The 25,770-nt window shown below is 43.2% G+C and overlaps 1 protein-coding gene across 1 annotated transcript in view; it reads left to right on the forward strand.

Annotated features, from left to right (window-relative positions):
* MARCHF5 (membrane associated ring-CH-type finger 5) overlaps window positions 1-25,403 on the forward strand; it is a 64,465-nt gene extending 39,062 nt beyond the window's left edge. Inside the window, exons 2-6 of the mRNA XM_075840988.1 lie at window positions 4,460-4,662; window positions 6,351-6,481; window positions 20,716-20,899; window positions 21,359-21,525; window positions 24,852-25,403. Coding sequence (XP_075697103.1) covers window positions 4,460-4,662; window positions 6,351-6,481; window positions 20,716-20,899; window positions 21,359-21,525; window positions 24,852-24,968 — 802 coding nt within the window. The 3' untranslated portion in view covers window positions 24,969-25,403. The remainder of the gene's footprint in view (window positions 1-4,459; window positions 4,663-6,350; window positions 6,482-20,715; window positions 20,900-21,358; window positions 21,526-24,851) is intronic.
* Window positions 25,404-25,770: the final 367 nt, after the last annotated feature.

The following is a 25,770-nucleotide window of genomic DNA, read 5'->3' on the forward strand; positions in this document are numbered from 1 at the left end:
AAATAATAATAAAAAAGCCATAGAAAACGGAACAAAACAAAATTCTTATTTAACCCCATGGCAACATGTACTATTATGTCACTTCCGAACAAGGGGTTAACGCATTGTCACATAACTGTATGTGACAGTGATGGAGCAAGCTCAGAAGCTTGTATATCACAGCTGACACTCTGCTGTAACGGCAGGGACCGGACTGACATCCGATCCTCACCGATTAGCCCCCTAAATGCTACAGTCAATTGCGACCACAGCATTTAGTTGTATTGTATGCCATTAGCACCCCTGTGACGCAAAGGTTATGGCAACCGGAGGCCTAACAATGGCCTCCTGGCTGCCCAGATGCAGACCTAATAGGCTTGCTGTCAGTGGATGACAGACCGCTTTAATAAACTGCACTATGCCTTCAAGTCCCCTAGTGGGACAAAAAAAAAAAAAAGTTAATAAAAATAAAGTTTCAAGTTACATAAGCAAAAAACGCCTTTTTCCCCAATAATAAGTCTTTTATTATAGGAAAAAATTAAAACATTAAAAAAAGTAAACATATTTGGTATCGCCGCATCCGTAATGACAACAACTATAAAACTAACATTATTTTTCCCATACGGTGAACACCGTAAAAAACACATTGCCAGAATCACTGTTTTTTGGTCACCGCACCTCCCAATATAATGTGATCCAAAAGTGCCATGTAGCTCAAAATGGTGCCAATGAAAACTACAGCTTGTCCCACAATAAAACAAGCTCCAACAGCCTTGACGCAAAAATAAAACCGTTCTGGCTCTTAGAATATGGAAACCCCAAAAATAAACTATTTAAAAAAAAATAATGTGATTTTATTGTGGTAATGCTGTAAAACATTAAAAAACTATATACATATGGTGTAGCCATAATCGTATCGACCCGCAGAATAAAGTCAATATGTAATTTATGGCCCAGGGTGAACGCCGTAAAATGAATAAAAAAACAATACCAGAATTTCTGTTTTCTTTTTGGGTTATTTTGCTTTTGCCAATGAAAACTACGGATTTTCCCGCAACAAATAAGCCCTCGCACAGCTCCGGTGGAGAAGAAATAAAGTTATGGCTCTCAGAATATGGCGACACCAAATATGCAGAGTGTTCTAAAAGCGGATAATATTGGGCACAATTTATCAGTGCGACACCGGCCACATATCTGTGGATTATTATTTATTTACCCCATTATTGTACCCTCTTATTATGCCCTCATGTTCTCCGCACAGATTACATATGCCCCCACATTATAAACTGAAATACCAGCAAAACGCCAAACGGAACTATTACCAAGCTAAATCTGCGCTCCAAAAGCCAAATGGCACTCCCTTCCTTCTGAGCCCTACAGTGTGCCCAAACAGCAGTTTATGTCCACATATATGGCATCGCCATACCCGGGAGAACCCAATTAACAGTTTGAGGTATTTGACTTCAGTGGCACAAACTGGGGAACAACATATTGTGCACTAAAATGGCGTATCAGTGGAAAATTGCAATTTTCACTTTGCACTAAAAAAACAAACACCTGTGGTGTCAAAATGCTCACTAAAAAATGCCTTGAGGGGTGTAGTTTCCAAAATGGCGTCACTTCTGTTTTTTTTGTTTTTCACTATTTGATCTCTGAGCCCTGCAATTGTGGACCAATGCTGTGACAATCACCAAAATAGGACTCCAATTGACATGGTGCTCTTTCACTGAGCCCTTTCCATATGTCCAGGCAAACGATAAAAGCCTTGAGGGGGTTTCCAAAATGGGGTAACTTCTCGGACGTTTCTACTGTACTCTGGTTCCTTAGGGGCTTTGCAAATGTGGCATAATGCTCGAACACATGCGCTCCTTCCTTTGTGATCCCTGCCATGTGCCCAAACAACAGTTTACAGCCACATATAGGCTATTGCCATACTCGGGCGATATTGAGTAACAAATTTTGCAGAGTCGAAATGCTCACTACACCCCTAGATGAATGCCCTGAGGGGTGTAGTTTCCAAAATTTAGTCACTTCTCAGGGGTTTCTATTGTTCTCGTACCTCAGGGGTTCTGCAAATGCGACATGGCGCCTCAAAACCAATCCTGCAAAATCTACATGCAAAATAGTGCCCCTGCCTTTCTGAGCCCTGCCGTGTCCAAACATCAGTTTAAAACCACATGTGGTGCATTGCCGTACTCAGGAGAAATTTCTTTACAAATGTTCTACAATTAAGTGTAAAACATGTAGATTTTAATTTTCACAGCCTAATTCCAATAAATTATTCAAAAGACCTGTGGGGTCTAAATGCTCACTATGCCCCTAGATAGATTCCTTGAGGGATGCAGTTTCCCAAGTGGGGTCACTTTTGGGGGGTTTTCACTGTTTTGGTCCCTCAGTTGCTTTGCAAATGCGACATTGCAATCGATAACCGTTCCAGCAATATTTAAGCTCCAAAAGCCAAATGGTGCTCCTTCCTTTCTGTGAAAAACCAAGAATGGGCAGGCACATCGCATATCTATGGAGGGCAAAGTCTATGCCCTAGAACAAACAACTAAAACTAGCAGAGAAAGTAGGGCAACATTTTTTTGCCTGGACCTCCTTCCTTTCTGTCCAAGGAGCAGTCAATAACATATGGGATATTATCGTACTCGGGAGACATTTCCGTACAAATGTTGGGATGCTTTTTCTCCTTTTATTCCTTATTGAAATGAAAAAATCTGAGCTAACTCTACATTTCACGGCCTAATTTCAATATATTTAGCTAAAAACCTATGGGGTAAAATTGCTCACTATATCCCTAGATAATTTCTTGGGAGGGGGTGTTTAGTTTCCAAAATTGTCTCTTTTTGGGGGTGTTTCCTATGTTTTGGCACCACACGACCTCTTCAAACTTGACATGGTGCCTAGAATCTAATCTAATAAAAAGAAGACCCCAAAACCCTCTAGGTGCTCCTTTGCTTTGAAGGCCTCTGTTTGTCTATTAGCACGCTAGCGCTAGGAGCTGTGCAATAAATATTGAGTTGTGTTTCTCTGGTAAAACCTTCTGTGCTAAAGAATAAAATGGATTAAAATGGATTTTCTAAAAAAGTAATAATTTAGTAAATTTCTCCTCCTCTTTGCTGTCATTTTTGTGAAACACCTAAAGGGTTAAGAAACTTTCTAAATGCTGTTTTGAATACTTACGGGGGTGCGGTTCTTAAAACAGGGTGACTTATGGGGGGTTTCTAATATATAGGCCCCTCAGAGCCTCTTCAGAACTGAACTGGTCCCTAAAATATGTTTTGGGAATTTTCTTGAAAATGTAAGAAATTGCTGCTAAAGTTATAAGCCTCCTAACATCCTAGAAAAATAAAAGGATGTTCAAAAACGATGCAAAGATCAAGTAGATATATGGGAAATGTTAACTAGTAACTAATTGTGTGGTATAACTATCTGTCATACAAGCAGATACATTTAAATTTATTAAAAAATAGATTGTTGCAAATTTTCTCAATTTTGGTGTGTGTGTTTTTTTTTTACAAAAAAAGATTGAATTTATCGACAAATTTTACACTAACATAAAGTACAATGTGTCACGAGAAAGCAATCTCCGAATCGCTTGGATAAGTAAAACCATTGCAAAGTTATTACCACATAACAGATTTGAAAAAATGGGCCGTGTCCACAAGGGTTTAAAAACGACACATTTGATATCGCCGCATCCGCAACGATCCATACTATATAAATAAAGTTATTTATCCAGCACGGTGAACAGCGTAAACAAATTAAAACAATGCAGCAATTTCATCCTGTTAAACTTTTTTTTTTCATATCCCCCCCCAACGAAATGTAGACATATCAGAAGTTTTGATCGGTGGGGGGACCTGGTACTCACCATGGCTGAAAAGAAGGTGCAGAAGCGCTCAAGTGAGTACCTTGCATCTTCTCTTGTGATTGGCGCTCATTGTTAGATGTTCTATGTGAGCCGTCTTCAGCCAAACAACGAGCACTGATCACAGCCAAAGGTATAGTGCGCTCATCTAAGCGTTGCCGCATCTTCACTTTAGCGACAGTGGGGGTCTCCGCACCTGGACCCCTACCGATCCAAACTTCTGATCTGTCTCGATGACATATTAAAAGTTTTTGCAAAGTCCAATTTTGTTTTAAGGCCCAGAGTCGCTATGCCCTTAAAGGGTTAAATTCTAGTATAAGCAGATACGTATTTCTACAGAACCAACGTTTTAAAGCTGCCATTTATCATTTGGGTAAAATTTTGGCACGTCTTTTATGTGGTTCCTAAATGCAAAATATTACAAGGTTGAAAGTATTTTCCTGCAGCAGGTAGGTGAATGTATGTGGTGATATGTGTAGTAGATGCCACTCTGGGGTGGGAAGGAACTTCCTATCCTTAATGAGAGCTTTTCATCTTTATATCTCATTAGTTAAGAAGTGCAATGAGATACTTTTATTTTTCTTGACCACCACGGTGTATGTTTTCCAGGAGTTGCTGGGTATGTTTCGCTACAGATGAAGATGACCGAACAGCGGAGTGGGTCAGACCATGCCGGTGCAAAGGGTCTACGAAGTGGGTACATCAGTCATGTCTCCAGCGGTGGGTAGATGAGAAACAAAAAGGAAACAGTACTGCCAGAGTCGCTTGCCCGCAGTGTAATGCCGAATATTCAATAGAGTTTCCAAATCTTGGTGAGTTTAATGAATTTACAGTATGGGCTGATGTGCACAGACACTTTTTACTTTATTACTCCATTTGTTTTCAAAGATGTTGCCCACCTATGAGCTCGCCAGTTAACAATTCCATGTTGACGTATTATCTCCTTTTCTCATTTAATCCACTAAATCTAAAAGTCATAGTTTTTTTTTTTTTTTTTTTTTTTTAGATTATGTGAATGTTTCTGCCTTAATTGCTTAGTGTCGTATGAATTAGTGAGAGAGGCTAAAAACAGTCTCGCGGTAAAAAGAAGCGACGTGCCCTATCTTCGGGCGTGTTCGTCTCTGACTTTCCATTGACTTCAATGGGAGGCAGAGAAAGCGTTTTTTGCTGCGTTATTGGCCGCGGGCTAAAAAACGCGGCAAACGGCGTGCAGGCAGACTAAAATTCCAAACGGAAAATGGTTACCGCACGGAGTGGTTAATTTCCTTTCTCGACCCTTGCTGCAGTTTGGTTTTACCGCATGTATAACTAATATGAACATTGCTCCAAAAAACACCTGATCTCTCATTACAACCGGAATGTTCTCCTGCAAACAGTCCATCCTGAACAAGTGAGGGGGTGTCTGGTAAAAAAACACCGAAAAAGGCCATACTTGCAAATGGACACAGCCAGGCCAGAAATGCTGATGAAAGGGCGAGCAGGTGCTTTATGGCCTTTTTCGGTGTTTCTGTATATGTCCCTGTGTTTTTATCGGTTCTGGTGTCTGGTAAAGTTTCACTTTAACTTTAAATGTACTGATGTCAAGTGGCGAGCAGTTAATAAAAGGGAATCCTGGTGGGTAGACTTTACCATATGTGAACGTGGGCAGACGCCTATACCTGGTATAGATGGGTTTGGGTGTTTTGAGCTATTTCTGCAATGTATCCTTTATAATGATGCATCGAGCACTCCTGATCTCTAGTAGTGTTGAAATCACGGACATATGTGGTGTGATTGTCTGCCCTGTTGTCGCATTAGGCTGTATTATCGCACCACACAAGGTCAGCTTTACTATTGACAAATGTGACAAACTGACTTGTTGGAAAAATCCTAGGACACGGTCACATCTATAGTCACAGAGCTGCTCAGGACAACCGGTTCCACTGCTTGTGTATGACTGTGTGCTTGATTTTCTACACCTGTTAGTGATGGGTGTGGATAATCAGGCTGAATGCACATACAATTGACTACTCCTTTGTAGCTTGTGTGTCTTTTGTAATCCTATAATGATCCTTTAGTCTTGCACTTCTCATAGCGAATGGTTGTGCTATAAAGGTAATCGCTGGGACCCTCCCCGATACCAGGTGTGCCTGTCCCTATTCCACGCTTTTTTTATTTTTATTTTTTTTCAAACAAGCTTTATTGAGAAAGAATAAATATATATCTCAATCATATCTCCCTTAGACAGTAATAGAGAGTGGCCGTTCATGTTCTTCCACTTTGCCAGCAGCCAGACGCGCCCTCTCAAGATTATTTGGGTTCCATTGCCCGATCCACACGATAAACCTTTATATGACCTGTCCTGGGAAAACCTCATTAGTACTTGGGCAATACTAATGTCTGGCATTCATCCAAAGTAGGTTTTAATGTGTCAGGTCTTTGTTAGAAATGTCCCTTACTCTTAGATGGATAGATTCTCAAGACCATTATTTCAGCTATATCTTTACCTCTTCTCTTCCAGGGCCTGTTGTATATATGTTGGACCTTGCAGACAGACTGATATCCAAAGCCTGTCCTTTTGCTGCTGCTGGAATAATGGTGGGATCTATCTATTGGACTGCCGTCACATATGGAGCAGTGACTGTCATGCAGGCAAGTGAAGATATTCTGAAACCCATCCTAGTCAGCCATCCGAAAATCTAAAAGTCCTCTGTATCCAAGTCATGAGTTCCTGTATCTTAAAGAGGATCTGTCACTAGTTTAGTAATGCCCAGTCTCCTGGCTAATCTAATAGGCGCTGTCGCAGTGATAATGCTAGTGAAAATAGTGTCCTAAAAAGTTTAGTATTTTAAAAGTTATGAGCTTTTTTTGCTAAATATATAAATGAGCCTTTATTAGACAACTGGGAGGTAACAGAAGTGATGCTACTGAGCAGCCTCTGATGCTGTCCAATCCGCATCAAGCTGCTTCACACAGTGTGAGAGACTGAGGCTGAAGGGAAGGGGGATCACTTCAAACAGCCATATCTCGGGCTGTGGACCACAGTGGTTCTGGTGGCATATGAAAGGAGATTCTAATCTTTTATATGACACCAGGATCGCAGTTCTAGCTGTGACACAACCGGAGATATCGCCAGTTGAATACACAGTCGGGAATGGAAGCTGTATACTATATGATCACGCTGTGTTGCTGGACAGAGAAGGGGGAGAAGCCGTATGCTGATTGGACAGCGTCATATAGAAATCATTACACCACCCAGAGTGAAAAGAAAGAGTCCCCTCCTATTTGGCTATTAGAGCCACATTAGAATATCTAGAAAAATGCTCATAACTTTGCAAACGATAAAGTATTTTTTTTTAAACTAATCTAATAGGCGCTTTGCTACTGATAACTACAGTGTGATTTGTTAGGAGATAGCGAGTTGATAAACTGGTGACCGAGTCCCTTTACAGCGACTATACACATTAGACGTGTGTGTGTGTGTGTGTGTGTGTGTGTGTGTGTGTGTGTGTTTGTGCGTGGCCCTATCCTGGACGTTGATAAGCCAGCAAATGTGAGCCCCCATTGACAACACATGTACACTCGGCTGACCTGAGAGTGCATATGTATGGGGAGGTAGGGCGGAATAGCTGTCATCTGAACGCTCGACCAGCTATTGTTTTAGGTTCTGTTCAAATTGGCATGACCAGGAACTATGGCAAATTTGAAGGACACGTTTTGATTGATTGGGTTCGTAACGGACCCCATGGACTTATAAGTGGTTTGTTGGGTTTGTGTGTTTTGTTTTGTTTTACAGGTTATAATAACTCATTAGCCTGTCCTGTCTGTCATGGGTAAAGATAACCTGATGGGACTGAGCTGTGACCAGAGACTCATCCCATCTTTTTATCTAGCTCTTTAGAATATGCAGAATGGGCTCTTCAATTGACTTTGGAGTTCTTAAACATTTACAGAACTCCAGAGTATGAGATTTTCTGATTGCTTTGGTCTCTTCTGTTAGATTTCTTGTCTTCTCCACAATAGCAGTAGTTTGATGTGACACTGAAAGGATACAACAGATCAACCCTCTACTGTATTAACCACTGGGGTGCATTTTTAACATAAGATGCATTTTAATTACCAGCCTCAAGATGTCTTGAAAAATGCCGGGTTATTGCTAGCAGATGTATTCACCGTATTTCCCTGTAGTATTAGTGGCTGATGTTTTGTTCTCCTAGGGTATAATCATAGATGTGTAGATTTGCAGGCAGCTGTGTGGGTCATGGGTTGTGGCCAGATAAGTTTCTGCTATGAGGCTCAGCGACTTAAACGAGCCATCGCTTTGTATCTCCGCAGACGGAAGAAGCCATACTGGACCCAAAGGAGAGGTTTTCCTCATTTTCTTCTATTGGGATCTTTTGATAAAACCACGTAATCGATCATAAAAATATTAGATAAGCCGTGTGAAATGAAGCGGCCAGGATAAGGGTTGCAGCTTTATAATGCAATACCTACAGTGCCAGGTTTAGATTATTAATCTGAAATATTCCGTTTGGATATGTATGTCTATGAAGCACGCAAACAATTAAGTCCAGCGTGACTGTGCCTACAGGAGGCTTAAAAATAGGAATTGTGTAAAGAATTTCACTCGCCTTTCAATGTGAAAAATCCTAAAGTTGTTTGAGCCTTTCAATACAGTTAAAGCTGCAGGAACTGAACGTATACTCGCATATAGGACAATTAAAGGAACACTAAACGTAAAAATGCACAAAAAAAGAAAAGTCGCAGCTTTTCTTCCCCTTATCTCTTTTTTCCTTTGGTGCCATTCGTCTCATATTACAATTAAAACAGAAATATATAAAGGAATTCTTCTGTGTTCCAGGAGATCAGCCATTTCCCCTCCTCCTTCTCACATTCTTATTTCTGGCTGTAGGACAACTGGCTGAAGCAGGAGCCTCCCTCCCCTCTGCCCTGTCTGCAGTAGGCAAGAAAGATTGTTAAATCCCATCCCCATTACTAAGCCCCACACCCAGAAGCAGATAAGCTGGAGACTAAGGGTATGTGCACACGAGGGCATTACGTCCGTAATTGACGGACGTATTTCGGCCGCAAGTGCCGGACCCAACACAGTGCAGGGAGCCGGGCTCCTAGCCTCATACTTATGTACGACGCTAGGAGTCCCTGCCTCGCTGCCGGACAACTGTCTCGTACTGAAAACATTATTACACTACGGGACAGTAGTTCCACGGAGAGGCAGGGACTCCTAGCATCGTACATAACTATGATGCTAGGAGCCCGGCTGATGGTTCGGCTGACAGCTGGTCCTGTGTGTGTGTGTCTGTGTGTGTGTGTGTGTGTGTGTGTGTGTGTGTGTTTAACACACAGGACCACCGTAATATCGTTTACTTCTAAGTTCAGGTGAATTGACGGAATCGGCTCATAGCAAACAATACATATGTATAGATGATACATAGAAGCTGTATCTAAAATCAAAACTACATTTTTAATAAGTCAATTTAAAAAGTTTAGAAAATCACCTAAAACATTGATTTAACAATAATAATACTTAATAAATAAAAAGCTTTCAAGTGTGTGTGTGTGTGTGTGTGTGTGTGTATAGCCTTTAACCCCTTCCCGACATTTGCCGTACATGTACGTCATGGAAAGTACTGACTTCCCGCATCTTGCCGTACATGTACGTCAAACGTTTGGCACCGGCTCAGAAGCTGAGCCGGTCCCATCATCACCGGATCTCAGCTGTATCTTACAGCTGACATCCGACTGTAACGGCGGGGACCGAAATTAGCTTCGATCCCCGCCATTAACCCCTTAAGTGCAGCGCTCAAACGCGATCGCTGCACTTAAGGTGTTTGCAGCTCATCGGAACCCCAGTAATGAAATTGCCGGGGTTCCGGTGGCTGCAATGGCAACCGGAGGCCTAATACTGGCCTCCCGGTCTGCCTAGCACCGAAGCCGGTCAAGATCCGCCCGGCGGCGGAGCCTGATCGGCTTCCGTAGCTGCCGGCAAGATGGCGCCGGGTCAGGAGCTGATCCGGCGTCATCAGCGGTGGAAGTCAGCTGTACTGTACAGCTGACATCCACCTGTAACGGCAGGAACCGGAGCTAGCTCCGATCCCTGCCATTAACCCCTTCGATGCAGCAATCGAAAGCGATTGCTGCATCGTAGCGGTTACAAGCAGATCGCCAGCCCTGACAGGCAATCGGGACTGGCGACTGCTGTTATGGCAACAGGAGACACAATGGTCTCCTGCTCTGCCATTACGGAAGCCGATTTAGGCCCCGCCGGGAGGCGAAGCCTAAACGGCTTGCTGTCAGTGAATGACTGACAGATCTAATACATTGCACTACATAGGTAGTGCAATGTATTAGAAAAAAAAAAATCTGACCGTTGGACCTTCAAGTCCCCTAGTGGGACTTGAGAAAAAGTGTAAAAAAAGTATAAAAAAGTGTAAAAAAAAGTGCAAAAAATAAAAGTTTGAAAACAATAAAAGTTTCAAGTAATCAAATAACACACAATCCCCCTTTTACTCTTATCAAGTCCTTTATTATTGAAAAATAATAATAAACCATATGTATTTGGTATCGCCACGACCGTAACGACCGGAGGTATCAAAATATTATATTATTTATTGCACGCGGTGAACAGCGTAAAAAAAACCCGTAAAAAACGTTACCAGAGTTTCTGTTTTTTAGTCACTTTGCCCTACAAATATTACAATAAAAAGTGATCAAAAAGTCGCACATATCCAAAAATGGTACCTATAAAAACTATAGCTCGTCCCGCAACAAACCAGCCCTCATACCGCTACGTCTATGAAAAATAAAATTAGTTATGGCTCCAATAAGTCAGGAAATAAAAAAATATGCAGTTGTGCCCGAGGAGAACATTTCTTCTGTTTCAAGAGGCGATTTATCAAGGACCTAAAATTAGGGAACCAGGAAGGGAGGGCCCAATCATATCCGATGGAAGCGACGGTGCCCGTATTATACCAGGATAATACTTTCCCAGCAAAATTCCCCAAACTACAAAGGCGCGGAGTGTGGACCAAAAGGGGGATAAGAAATGACACCATTTATCAGTGCGACACTGGCCTGTGCAGAAAGGATTGCTTCACAGCGTAACACACATCTATGGATTATTTTTATTTTTTTATACCACCTGACTATGCCCCTTATATACTCCGCCCCGCTTACATGTACCCCCACATTATAAAACACCAGCAATACTCAAACAAATATAGTACCAAGCAAAATCCGCTCTCCAAAAGCCAAATGGTGCTCCCTCGGCCCTGAACCCTACAGCGTGCCCAAACAGCAGTTTCCTTCAACATATATGGCACCGTCATACCCGTGAGAACCCTTTTAACAATTTTTGTGGTGTGTGTCTCCAGCGTCATAAGCTGGGCATGACATATTTGCCACTGAATGGCATATCTAGGGAAAAATATAAATTTTTAATTTGCACCATCCGCAGCGCATTCATTTATGGAAAAGACCTGTGGGGTGAAAATGCTCACTACACCCCTTAATAAATGCCTTGAGGGGTGCAGTTCCATAATGGGGTCACTTATCAGGGGTTTATTTTTATTATTTCACATCTGAGCCTCTGCAGTTGTGAACCAATACTTTGTAAATCGCCAAATTAGGCCTCCACTCCGCATGGTACTCTTCACTTCTGAGCCCTGTCATATGTCCAGACAAAAGATTAGGGCCACATGTAGGGTGTTTCTAAAACCGGGAAACACTGCATAATAATTAGAGAGCTGTCTTGTTATGGTGGCACAAGCCGGGCACCACATATTGGCATATCTATGGAAAAAAATCCCATTTTCACTCTGCAACATTGAGCGCACACTAATTTCTACAAAACACCTGCAGGGTTAAAATGCTTACTACACCCCTTGGTAAATGCATTGAGGGGTGTAGTTTACAAAATGGGGTCACTTCTGGGGGGTTTCCACTGTTTTGGGCCCACAGGTGCCCAGAAACCAATCCAGCAACATCTGCACTCCAAATGGCGGTCCTTCCCTTCTGAGCCCTGCCGTTTGCCCAAACAGCAGTTTATGACCACATATGGGGTATTGCCGTACTCGGGAGAAATAGCTTTACAAATGTTGGGTTCTTTTTTTCCTTTATTTGTTGAGAAAATGAAAAAATTTGCGCTAAAGCTACGTCTTATTGAAGAAAAAGGACTGTTTTTATTTTCACTGCCTAATTCTAATAAATTCTATGAAACATCTGTGGGGTCAAAATGCTCACTACACCCCTAGATGCATTCTTCAAGAGGTGTAGTTTCCTAAATGGAGTCCCTTTTTGGGCGTTTTCATTGTTTTGTCCCCTCAGGGGCTTTGCAAATGTGACCTGGCCTCCGCAAATCATTCCTGCTAAATGTGATCTCAAAAAGTCAAATAGTGCTCTTTCCCTTCTAAGCCCTGCCGTGTGTCCAAACAGCCGTTTATTACCACATGTGGGGTATTGTTTTACTCGGGAGAAATTGCTTTACAAATTTTGTGGTGCTTTTTCTCCTTTAGTCCTTCTGGAAATGAGAAAAAATTAGCTAAACCTACATTTTCTTTGAAAAAATGTAGATTATTATTTTCAGGGCCTACTTCCAATAATTTCTGCAAAAAAACTGTGGTGTCAAATCGCTCACTATACCCCTAGATAATTTCCTCAATGGGTGTTGTTTCCAAAATGGGGTCACTTGTGGGGGGTTTCCACTGTTTTGTCCCCTCAGGGGCTTTGTAAATGTAACATGGCCTCCGCAAACCATTCCTGCTAAATTTGAGTTCCAAAAGCCAAATGGCGCTCTTTCCCTTCTCAGCCTCGCCGTGTGTCCAAACAGCCGTTTATTACCACATGTGGGGTACTGTTTTACTCGGGAGAAATTTCTTTACAAATTTTATGGTGATTTTTCTCCTTTAGTCCTTGTGGAAATGAAAAAAAATTAGCTAAACCTACATTTTATTTGAAAAAATGTAGATTTTCATTTTCACAGCCTACTTGCAAAAATTTCTGCAAAAAACCTGTGGGGTCAAAATGCTCACTATACCCCTAGATAATTTCCTCAAGGGGTATAGTTTCCAAAATGGGGTCACTTGTTTGGGGTTTTCACTGTTTTGTCCCCTCAGGGGCTTTGTAAATGTGACATGGCCTCCGCAAACCATTCCTGCTAAATGTGAACTCCAAAAGCCAAATGGCGCTCTTTCCCTTCTCAGCCACGCCGTGTCTCCAAACAACCGTTTATTACCACATGTGAGGTATTGTTTTACTCGGGAGAAATTGCTTTACAAATTTTGCGGTGCTTTTTCTCCTTTAGTCCTTGTGGAAATGAGAAAAAAAATCGCTAAACCTACATTTTCTTTGAAGAAATGTTGATTTTAATTTTCACGGCCTACTTCCAATAATTTCTGTAAAAAACCTGTGCGGTGAAAATGCTCACTACACCCCTAGATAATTTCCTTGAGGTGTCTAGTTTCCCAGATGGGGTCACTTTTGGGGGATTTTGACTGTTTTGGCACCGCAAGAGCCCTTCAAACCTGACATGGTGCCTAAAATATATTCTAACAAAAATAAGGCCCCAAAATCCACTAGGTGCTCCTTTGCTTCTGAGGCCGGTGTTTCAGTCCAGTAGCACGCTACGGCCACATGTGGGATATTTCCTAAAACTGCAAAAACTGGGCAACAAATATTGAGTTGCATTTCTCTGGTAAAACCTTCTGTGTTATAAAAAAAATTGTATTAAAAATGTATTTCTGCAGAAAAATATGAAATTTGTAAATTTCACCTCTACTTTGCTTTAATTCCTGTGAAATGTTTAAAGGGTTAAGACATTTTCTAAATGCTGTTTTGAATACTTTGAGGGGTGAAGTTTTTAAAATGGGGTGACTTTTTTGGGGTTTCTAATATATAAGGCCCTCAAAACCACTTCACAACTGAACTGGCCCCTGTAAAAATAGCCTTTTGAAATTTTCTTGAAAATGTGAGAAATTGCTGCTAATGTTCTAAGCCTTGTGAGGTCATAGAAAAATAAAAGGATGTTCAAAAAACGATGCCAATCTAAAGTAGACATATGGGGGATGTTAATTAGCAACAATTTTGTGTATTATAACTGCCTGTCTTACAAGCAGATACATTTAAATTGAGAAAAATGCTAATTTTTGCAATTTTTCGCTAAATTTTGGTGTTTTTCACAATTAAATACTGAACATATCGAGCAAATTTTGCCAGTAACATAAAGTCCAATGTGTCACGAGAAAACAATCTCAGAATCGCTTGGATAGGTGAAAGCATTCCGGAGTTATTACCACATAAAGTGACACATGTCAGATTTGAAAAATGAGGCTCTGTCAGGAAGGTCAAAAGTGGCTAAAGAGGGAAGGGGTTAAAGAGGGCCTGACACTGACCTGAATAGCGCTGTCTTCATGATTCCAGTGCTATTTTTGTTTGTCCTGAACCCTTCCTCCTTTCCAGAGATATGGCCCACTGTTGTTGGCTCCCTATATGCTAATTTGCTGTAGTTAGCCAACAGGGTGGAGCTAGCTTCCCTACCTCTGATGCGGACCAATCCGTGTGAGGCAGCTTGAGGGTAGTTCATGCCAATGTCGGTTCCCTACTAGGGCATATGAACAGGTTATCCAGTCAGTACAAAAGAGTGATGGGAAATCTAGTTAATTTTGGGGATTAGTTAATTAGGATCTAGTTCCTTCCAAATATTAGTTCATTGTGTCTCTAGCTCTGGGACACTGTTAAGAAGTGATTGCAAACATCATATATATATTAGTCCTTCCCAATGAATTAAAATATCCTCAAAAAGTTAATTTATTTCAGTAATTCAATTCAAAAAGTGAAACTCATATATTCTATAGATTCATTACACAGAGTGATCTATTTCCATCATTTTTTTTCTTTAATGTTGATGATTATGGTAACAGTTAATGAAAACGCAAAATTTTGTCTCTCAGAAAATTAGAATATTATATAAGCCCAATTTCAGAAATGATTTTTAATACTGAAATATTCGCCTACTGAAAAAGTATGTACAGTATATGCCCTCAATACTTGGTCGGGGCTCCTTTTGCATGAATTATTGCATCAATGCGGCGTGGCATGGGGGCGATCAGCCTGTGGCACTGCTGAGGTGTTATCAATGTGGCGTGGCATGGAGGGATCAGCCTGTGGCACTGCTGAGGTGTTATGGAAGCCCAGGTTGCTTTGATAGCGGCCTTCAGCTCGTCTGCATTGTTGAGTCCGGTGTCTCTCATATTCCTCTTGACAATACCCTGTAGATTCTCTATGGGGTTTAGGTCAGGCGAGTTTTCTGGCCAATCAAGCGCAGTGATACTGTGGTTATTACACCGGGTATTGCTACTTTTGGCAGTGTGGGCAGGTGCCAAGTCCTGCTGGAAAATGAAATCAGCATCTCCATAAAGCTTGTCAGCAGAGGGAAGCATGAAGTGCTCTAAAATGTCCTGCTAGACGCTGCGCTGACTCTGGACTTGATATAACACAGTGGATCAACACCAGCAGATGACATGGCCCCAAAACCATCACTGACTGTGGAAACTTCACACTGGACCGCAAACAACTTGGATTGATGTCTCTCCTCTCTTCCTCCAGACTGGGACCGAGATTTCGAAATTAAATGCAAAATTTACTTTCATCTGAAAACAGGACTTTAGACACTAAGCGACAGACCAGTCCTTTATCTCCTTAGCCCAGGTAAGACACTTCTGACGTTGTCTCAAGGAACGCGACAATTATATCCCATGTCCTGGATACGTCTGTGTGTGGTGGCTCTTGAAGCACTGACTCCAGCCACAGTCCACTCCTTGTGAATCTCCCCCAGATTATTGAATGGCCTTTTCCTGACAATCCTTTCAAGGCTGCGGTTATCCCTGTTGCTTGTGCACTTTTTTCTACCACACTTTTTAGTTCCTCGCAACTTTCCATTAATATGCTTGGATACAGCACTGTGAACAGCCGGCTTCTTTATCAATGTCCTTTTGTGGCTTACCCTCCAGACTGTTGGACCATTTAATTCTTAGGAAACCTTTGCAGATGTTTTATGTTGCTTTGCTAATTAGAGTATGACACCATGAGTCTACAATCTTCAACTTTTACCCAATTTATTTTTATTTTTTTGAAAGCTTGAGCCGTGCTTTCTATCACCCAAGTGCATAAAAAGTGCAGAGGTGCCACACAAAAAGCGCACAAGGATGCGGTCTATCGCAACCGTTCCCCGACACTCCAAACCATGAGGATCGATGATCCCCCCTCCCCCCCTCGCCGAAGCTTAGGGAGACCCAAACACACTCCTAGGCTTCTACCTAGGAGCCTGCATCGAGGTTGCACCTCCCCTCCGACGAAGGGAGGCCGGGTTGCAGGGGAAAACGGAACCAGATGGCCACACATTTTCCCCCTAGACCTCAGGAGGGTCCCAAAAGGGCACCGCATCCCAAAATCTTTGTGACAAAACATGACAGACACAGTGAAAAACAAAATTAAATAAGTGGATGTGCGCTGTGATACAGCCTGGACATTCGCCAGGTATAAAAATTCCTCATCTCCCAGCCAGAAGGCCGGGAGAATAAAGGTTCGTGTTCAGAAGTGTGAAATAGTAGTGCGTGCAAATGTGCCTTCACTCCGTGCGATCCCACCCCCAGTGAGTTAGGGCACCCCAGGGTCACCAGACCTGGGGCACGTAGCAACTCGGGCTTCCAAACTACCCGACGACCTGACCTCGATCCGGCGGTCGCCTGGTCACCTACAAATGGTACCTTTTAAACCAAATGCGTATACCAGAGCGATGACCGTTGTGGTTCCCTGCCCTCACCTCGGCGTTCTGTCAACCCTCTACGATGGTCCAAACTTCCACCGGCAGGGATGATTACTAACCTCCGCTTGAGCAGGTACTACACTTGATCTTAGCCAAAAGGCAGACAAGCGATAAAACATCTACCCAATATTCTAACCAATCGTGACATTCTAGTTCAATAAGATGCATAGGGCTCTGAATGAAATAGCGCCACCTATTGTAGTTTAGAGGTACTGACTCATGGTGAATGTGTATGGGAGAGCTGAAAAGCAGTGCAGCAGCACCGAGCCCAGAGCAGGGGGTACTGGAGATATCTGACAAGTACGATCCATTGTTCTCCTTTGCCAACAGTCACCATTTTTTACTGCACTGAATTTTCCTAGCAGCATACCTTCTGTAGTATCCGGTTTGGCTTGTGGCATTGAGGGCATTGGTACCTGAAAATTTTCTTCGGTACTAAGGGGTCCTGACTAATGAGCAATTCTCTGCTCCCGTTCCTAGAGCTCTTGAAACTGCATTAACAATAAAACCATAAATCTCCTTGGTTTAAAAACGCAAAGCTTCTTCTCCGCGCTAATGAGTAATCAAAGTATAAGAAGAGAATGTTAATTGTGATTATCATTGTTAATTAACATCTGTGCTAATTATGTCAATGTTGACTTTGATTTTCCGCCAGTTTCTTTTGAGCTCCTGTTGTGTGTATTTGCATAGCAAATATATAACTGATCGCTCACAAAAACCACATCGAGGAGATGGAGAATTGTTTTTTCCTGATGTTTTGTGTGGTTCTGGCAGCCCATTAAGTATTTAACGCTCTGCAGTGCTTTATTCTACATCCTGACGACAACGCCATATGTGCTGCCTTGTATTTCAGGTTACTGATCGTCAGCCGTTCCATCGAAAACCTTCATGGCTCAAAATCAGTCATTAGAAAGGGAAAGAGTGGGAATATTCCTCTGCATTATCTGTAGGCTTTATAACACCATGTTGTTAGGAAGTGGACCCCGGCTTTTCATTTTCCCTGCAGCGCCTATTATAGGGGAAATCGTGTATTACATGTAGTCGTTCAAGTGAATGGCCTTTTATGTAATACAAAGATGGTCTGGGTCCACCAAAGTAACAGCTACTGCTTGTTTGCAGGTCTGGTTCATAGGGTGGGGTGTCCCGAGCGGGGGAATACCCCTTCATGAAGTCCATTTGCACTAATAGAACATATGGAGAGGTGTTTATAAGAAACCACTGCTGCTTTCCGAGAAGACATTTTGCAGCAGTTGGGCTGTGTATCATAAAGTAAGTTGCTCTGGCTGCTGCAAAACTACTTCTGGTACTGAATTCTATTGAAATGGAAGCAGGGGAACCAATTGGTAAGAAAGTTTTGCAGCGCAGTTTCTGTAGAATTGTTACAATCCCAATATAATTATACAGATAATAACATGCATGCCAATGAAACTTGTAAGTAAATGTGTTCTTCCTTTTGAACTAGGGCTGGGCGATTATGAACTAAATAAAATATCACGATTAATTGAGCATGTAACTATGACTGCAGTGTTAGGACTATTATTTAGACCATGCCCTATTTACATACCACACCCCCTATTTGCATGCTACGCCTTTGAATTAATATATATCTCCCTGAGTTTGTTCTATACTACTGTATATAATATACCCCTTGACACTGCTCCTCACACAGTATAAATGCCCCCATAGTGCCTCCCCGCACAGTATAAATGCCCCCATAGTGCCTCCCCGCGCAGTATAAATGCCCCCATAGTGCCTCCCCGCGCAGTATAAATGCTCCCATAGTGCCTCCCCGCGCAGTATAAATGCCCCCATAGTGCCTCCCCGCGCAGTATAAATGCCCCCATAGTGCCTCCCCGCGCAGTATAAATGCCCCCATAGTGCCTCCCCGCGCAGTATAAATGCCCCCATAGTGCCTCCCCGCGCAGTATAAATGCCCCCATAGTGCCTCCCCGCACAGTATAAATGCCCCCATAGTGCCTCCCCGCGCAGTATAAATGCTCCCATAGTGCCTCCCCGCACAGTATAAATGCCCCCATAGTGCCTCCCCGCACAGTATAAATGCTCCCATAGTGCCTCCCCGCACAGTATAAATGCCCCCATAGTGCCTCCCCGCACAGTATAAATGCCCCCATAGTGCCTCCCCGCACAGTATAAATGCTCCCATAGTGCCTCCCCGCACAGTATAAATGCCCCCATAGTGCCTCCCCGCACAGTATAAATGCTCCCATAGTGCCTCCCCGCGCAGTATAAATGCCCCCATAGTGCCTCCCCGCGCAGTATAAATGCCCCCATAGTGCCTCCCCGTGCAGTATAAATGCCCCCATAGTGCCTCCCTGCACAGTATAAATGCCCCCATAGTGCCTCCCTGCACAGTATAAATGCTCCCATAGTGCCTCCCCGCGCAGTATAAATGCCCCCATAGTGCCTCCCCGCGCAGTATAAATGCCCCCATAGTGCCTCCCTGCACAGTATAAATGCCCCCATAGTGCCTCCCCGCGCAGTATAAATGCCCCCATAGTGCCTCCCCGCACAGTATAAATGCTCCCATAGTGCCTCCCCGCGCAGTATAAATGCCCCCATAGTGCCTCCCCGCGCAGTATAAATGCCACCATAGTGCCTCCCCGCGCAGTATAAATGCCCCCATAGTGCCTCCCCGCACAGTATAAATGCCACCATAGTGCCTCCCCGAGCAGTATAAATGCCCCCATAGTGCCTCCCTGCACAGTATAAATGCCCCCATAGTGCCTCCCCGCGCAGTATAAATGCCCCCATAGTGCCTCCCCGCGCAGTATAAATGCCACCATAGTGCCTCCCCGCGCAGTATAAATGCCCCCATAGTGCCTCCCCGCACAGTATAAATGCCCCCATAGTGCCTCCCCGCGCAGTATAAATGCTCCCATAGTGCCTCCCCGCACAGTATAAATGCCCCCATAGTGCCTCCCCGCGCAGTATAAATGCCCCCATAGTGCCTCCCCGCACAGTATAAATGCTCCCATAGTGCCTCCCTGCACAGTATAAATGCCCCCATAGTGCCTCCCTGCACAGTATAAATGCTCCCATAGTGCCTCCCCGCGCAGTATAAATGCCCCCATAGTGCCTCCCCGCACAGTATAAATGCTCCCATAGTGCCTCCCCGCACAGTATAAATGCCCCCATAGTGCCTCCCTGCACAGTATAAATGCCCCCATAGTGCCTCCCCGCGCAGTATAAATGCCCCCATAGTGCCTCCCCGCACAGTATAAATGCCCCCATAGTGCCTCCCTGCACAGTATAGTGCCCCAGCCCTATTTTGAAGGACATCATTCTGTCGAGCCTATGGCACTACTTTTGGTGCAGGGAATATTCAGTGGAGCAGATTTGTCTTCAGGAAAGCTGCAAGATTTTCTCTAATCAATATCCCTATATAAACTCATAGACACGAGCAGTGGGAATCAGGCTAGTAAAATAATTACAGCATCAGCACTAAGCCACAATCATTTTCTTGGTTTCTGAATGTAAATCCGGCTCAATATCGAGCCCTTGAAACCGGCTGCAAAACCCTTTATGCTCCAGTCACCATGGTGACGAAACAAAGCGCTGACAGCCGACCTGGAGGATGACGAGGAATCCAACTTATGACCCTATGAAGCTGCTAGCGGTGTGGAAATGCTACACTCCAAGTTCTGTTATATTTTAGAGATCTCGCGACCCGTGTGGGTCATCGTACCACGTTTATGAGAAAGTATGCCACCAATTTGTCCTTTTATGTGCCTGGGATATGGGGAACTTAGTCAATAATGTTGCTTTGAGTTGCTGGGAATTATTTGCCTTGGCTAGAACAGTGTTTTTTGTTTTTTTTAAAGTGTTGACTTCTCCACTCTTTTTATTTTATCCTTTTACAGTGTTGGGCTTTGGATTCTACTTGGCAGTGAATGAATGTGCAGGTCTAGGCTTTATTCACACCAGAGCTGCGGATTAGCCCCATTGAATTACATGATATATTTTTATGGTGGTCTCCTTCATTTGTCGGTTTGATGATGGCAATCTACATTGGTCTTTTATTCATCAGGTTGTTGGCCACAAGGAAGGCTTGGATGTCATGGAGCGCGCTGATCCTCTGTTCCTGCTCATTGGTCTTCCTACCATCCCTGTAATGCTGATCCTAGGCAAAATGATCCGCTGGGAAGATTATGTGCTCAGACTGTGGCGTAAATACTCCAATAAATTGCAGATACTTAACAGCATATTTCCAGGTAAAGTCTAATTAAATCTTTTATATTTTGGATAAATGAATAAAAAAGTGATCTGTTAGGGGACCAGGGACGGGAACATACCCTTGTGCTCCCATAATAGTCATAGCAGCACTTGTACCCCAGACGTGCTTTCTTCCTACATGACGGTGCTGCCCCTCCCCTGTGCTAGTGTATATATTATAGTATATATAACCAGAGCCACGCCAACTATCAATGATGCTGAATACTCACGAGTCTATAAATGATTCGCCAGCGAACATTTGACTAGAGAACGGTGTGCCCACTTCTGCAGCAGATTAGCGTTGTGGCCCAAAATTGAGATCTACTGGGAAGTCTACCGATAGTGATCTAATATATTGCCGCCATATAGTGGTACTGTGATAGTAGCCCATGCAGGTTACAGGTGCTTACAGACATTGCACGTGATGACTTTCCTTGCATCATTTTGAATCTTCACAGGAATTGGATGTCCAGTGCCCCGGGTGCCCGCTGAAGCCAACCCTTTAGCAGATCATGTCTCTGCTACCCGCATATTATGCGGAGCTCTAGTCTTTCCTACCATTGCTACAATAGTTGGCAAACTGATGTTCAGCAGTGTTAATTCCAACCTGCAAAGGACTATTTTGGTAAGGATCTTCTATGTGAAAATTTGCAGATGTATAAAGTGAATGTAGATGGAAACCTCTTGTATTAACCACCTATCATCCAAGTATGTGCACATAACGGTAACGCAACCTATAATTGATAAATGGTCACCAGATTTTCCGCTGCTCACTGTTCGTGGCAGACACTTTCTCCAGCCCAGTGATTACTGCATATTGAAATAGGGCCTTTTCACATCTGCGTTGGAGGCTCCGTTAGGGGTCTCCGTCACCGATCCAGAAAACACTGTAAACCATAGCGCAGCACGGACACTACGACGGAAACCCGACGGAACTCATTAAAGTGGGTTACTTTGGGCGCCGATGGTGTCAGTCGTGCAACGGAATCGGCGCTTCTGGTATTTTTGTTTTGCTCCTCGGAGTAGTACAATGGAAATGATTAACACAAATCTGAACAGGCCCTTACGTGTTTCTTTTAGGGGGGTTCACGCCCTAAAGGCATCTGTGGTTTGACCTTCTTGTTTTGACATACAGGAAAGCGTTGAATGGCATTATCAAAGCCATATATTTCTGTATTCTGGAGATTTGTAATCTGACAGATCTTCCATATTCCACAAACATTCAGCAGAACCTGTGAAAACGATATTCTGTCCATGATAACTATGAAGTACAGGGCAAGAACATTCTCAGGGACGTCAGACTGCTGGTGGATCCAGCCAACATATCTAATCTGTATGGCCACCTTAAAGCCCTGGCGCACACATCACAAACGACAGCCTACTGATTGGGGATCAGGTCATATAGACTGCTCTGGTCCTTTCAGCATCTTTCCACTTCTAAAGATCGCTGTACAAAGTGGTGAGGAAGGAACCGCAGTTCATATCCCAAATATCAAGTTCTGGGCAGAGTTTGTGCACAGATTTTTTTAGTGTCCCGCACAAAAGTCTCTAAAAAAATATGTTAAAAAGTAAAGAAAAAAACCCCCAAAAAAATAAAACTGCAATTTAATATTTTTTACTTTTTCTTTTTACAATTTTTTTTTTTTTAAATATTTTTTTATGTCTCACTTGGGGACTTGAGCATGTGATCGTTCGATCGCTTGTACAATACACTGCAACACATGTATTTCGGTGCATTTTGCAGCTTCCTATTAAGCCTTGCCTCTAGTAGGGCTTAATTGGAGAACCAAGATGGCAGACCTGGTGACCTTCATTAGGCCCCCTGCTGCCATGATAACTCCGTCATTTGCGATGTGATGACAGAGGGGCCCCTTTCCGCTATTTAACTGCATAGATGCCGCTATTGACTGCAGTATGTAAGTGATTAAACTTCTGGGTTCTGAGTCCTCTATGATTCTGGCCGTTAGAGCGAGTGTCAGCGGTAATGTACAGCTGACACCCGCTCCGTACATACCACTTCCGACTGATGTACTGTACATATGTCAAATGTCGGGAGGGAATTAAGTAGAAACTACCAAGTCGCATTAAAATTCTGCCACATGTGCCACGCCACTGGGAATTGGGCAACCAAAGTTATTCTAGCCTGAAGATTATAGGGCTGAGTTCATGTTCAGAATTCCTCAATATTGCATAAAGTTGGATGCGTAGAGGGGCAGATTTCCCATCATTGCTTACGTATGGGTGGCTTAAAAGTGAATCTGTCCCCAGGACAGGCCCCTTTAAATAAGCGTATCTTTTAGATGCCCTACACCCCTACTGAATGGTGCCCCAAATCCCTGTTAAGTGTGCTGACCTGACATAGTGGCAGCTGTGACTCCTTTAGGCAATATAGTGCTGTGGCCGCGGTCACGTGGTGCCATTGACGGCTCATCAGGCTGTAAATCACTTATTTACATATAATGCATTCTTTAAATTTTGTGCCCTAAATTAGGATTTGGGACGCCTTTCAGTGGTCGCTATAGCAATATTTCTAGTATCCTAGCAGTGTACGTTTTCAGGTATACATCGGAAAAATTTCCCCACATTTGTCTCTGGCGTATGCTATTGTGTGTATATATGTAAATCTGCCTGATGAAGGAAACGCGTTGCATGCTACGATATTGATAAAAGGTTCAGATTTGCGTGACCCCAGAGGATCATCCTTAAGCCTCAAGCACACTTCAGTGATATTCTTCCTCGTGCTATCCATTTTTTTAAATTAATAGCACATTGACCCATTCATTTCTATTAGGCCACGCACACATCCGTTTTTTTTTTTTTTTTGCAGATCCTTGTGTCCGTCCTGCAAATTTTAGAAGCGGTCCTATTCCTGTCCGTTTTTGCGGAACAGAACAGTCTCGGCCATTCTATTCATCGGTCCGTTAAAACTACGGACCACACGCGGAAGCCATCCGTGTGTGTGGTCCGCATTTTGTGGATCAATGATTTGCGTCCGTATAAATGGGTTATCTGGGGACCAAAAATGGCTTTGCATTCATATTTTTATGTAAAAACAAGTCACTTACTAATGTACTTTAATTAAAAATTTGGTACTAAACGGTGCTGTTCAAACCCGGTGACGTGTTCCCGGAAGTCCTGGAGCTTTTGTAATAATGATGACGTGTTGACACGGACCCTCGTGACTGAGGGCTTGCGTCCTGTGCTGTCCGTCTCGGCGTGTTATCAATGGCATGACCGCAAGCGGGTGTCACGTTGCCTACTGAGCTGATGCTCTGCTCGGGGACTCCTGCAGTAGGCAGCGTGACACCCCCTTGCGGTCATGCCATTGATAACACGCCGAGACGGACGGCACAGGACGCAAGCCCTCAGTCACGTGGGGCCGTGTCGGGGCATCATCATTATTAAAAAAAGCTCCAGGACTTCTTGGAACAGTTCACAAGGTCTGAACGGCACCATTTAGTAACAAATTTTTAATTAAAGTACATTAGTAAGTGACTTCTCTTTACACAAAAATATGAATGCAAAGCAATTTTTGGTCCCCCGGATAACGCCTTTAATACCGCAAGAGGAACAGCGCCTTTGTAAAGGGTAATTTCTTGCCGTCTTGCACTCAGAATATTCTAGTGCAGCTCCGCATTCGATAGTGCGTATGCTACTCTATAGGTATACAGTGTTTTATCACCCACCGTCTTCCATTTAAAAAAATCACCTATACCGTATGGTATAAGTTTTGTAAAATAGATAGTCCGTCCGGTACACACTAATATAATTCCGAAAGGACACTTGGCATCCATTGAGTGATTGGGGCCCTATAGATAAGTTCGGCTTGTGAATAGACCCTTTATACGCACAATGTTTTTGAGTCATTTTATCTGATTGTGTGAGATTCCACAGTAACACGGATAAGTGGCGGTGATGAATGAGTTAACGTTGTGCCGTCTTGTTTTTCAGGGTGGCATTGCTTTCGTTGCCATAAAAGGAGCTTTCAAGGTGTATTTCAAACAGCAGCAGTTCCTGCGTCAGGCCCATCGGAAGATCCTTAACAATCCTGAACCGGAGGAAGTATAAAGCTTTTAAACATTTGTGCGTCATAAAATGTCATCCGCAAAGTTCTCCTGTGTCATAGTGACTCTCTGCCATCGCACAGTCCTGGGATTTTGCTACAAGCTGCTGCTGCTGCTACGATCCTTCAGTTTTTTTGTTTTTTTTCTACAGCACACGATAAAGCACTTTTATATGGCGGGATAAGTACTTTCAGGAATGGGTGGACAGCGGGAGATCCCCGTTCACCGCTCCAGACGATCCTATTATCGTGTCGTTTGAACCATTTCATTTTGCATATCACTTGTTGGTGATAAACCCCTTGTAGAATATTGTATGCGGAACCATAGATTGTCCCCTATATGGAAGAATAAACTGAAGGTTGTCAATGCCATTTTAGATTTTCAACACTTGCAAAGTGGCTTAACCATAGGGAATAAAAACAGATGGATTTTAAATATATTTGTGGCCAAATGACAATTTTTCTGACCTTCCCTCATGATGGGCGGTTGCGCCGGTGTCGCTCAACAGCTTTACTAACAAAGCTCTTCTATATTGACTTCTGGTTCATTTAAATGGACACTGCAACCAAAAGCGGGATTGTCCAAACACTGGTGATGTTGTTTTACTGGCCCGAGGAATGGGCTCTGCTATGTTGTGTTGTGCAGGATTGCTGGTATCTCCGTCATTAGGCTGCATGTGCTTTTTCTTTAGTAAAACTGAATACATGGCTAGGCTTGGCTCACCATTGTAGTGGTTCTCTGGGCGTGGATCATTTCAAAAGGGAAGCTTTATTTCCTATTTTTTATTAGTATCCTTCATAAGATTC

This window comes from Rhinoderma darwinii, chromosome 11, assembly GCF_050947455.1.
Source record: "Rhinoderma darwinii isolate aRhiDar2 chromosome 11, aRhiDar2.hap1, whole genome shotgun sequence".
Classification (NCBI taxonomy): domain Eukaryota; kingdom Metazoa; phylum Chordata; class Amphibia; order Anura; family Rhinodermatidae; genus Rhinoderma; species Rhinoderma darwinii.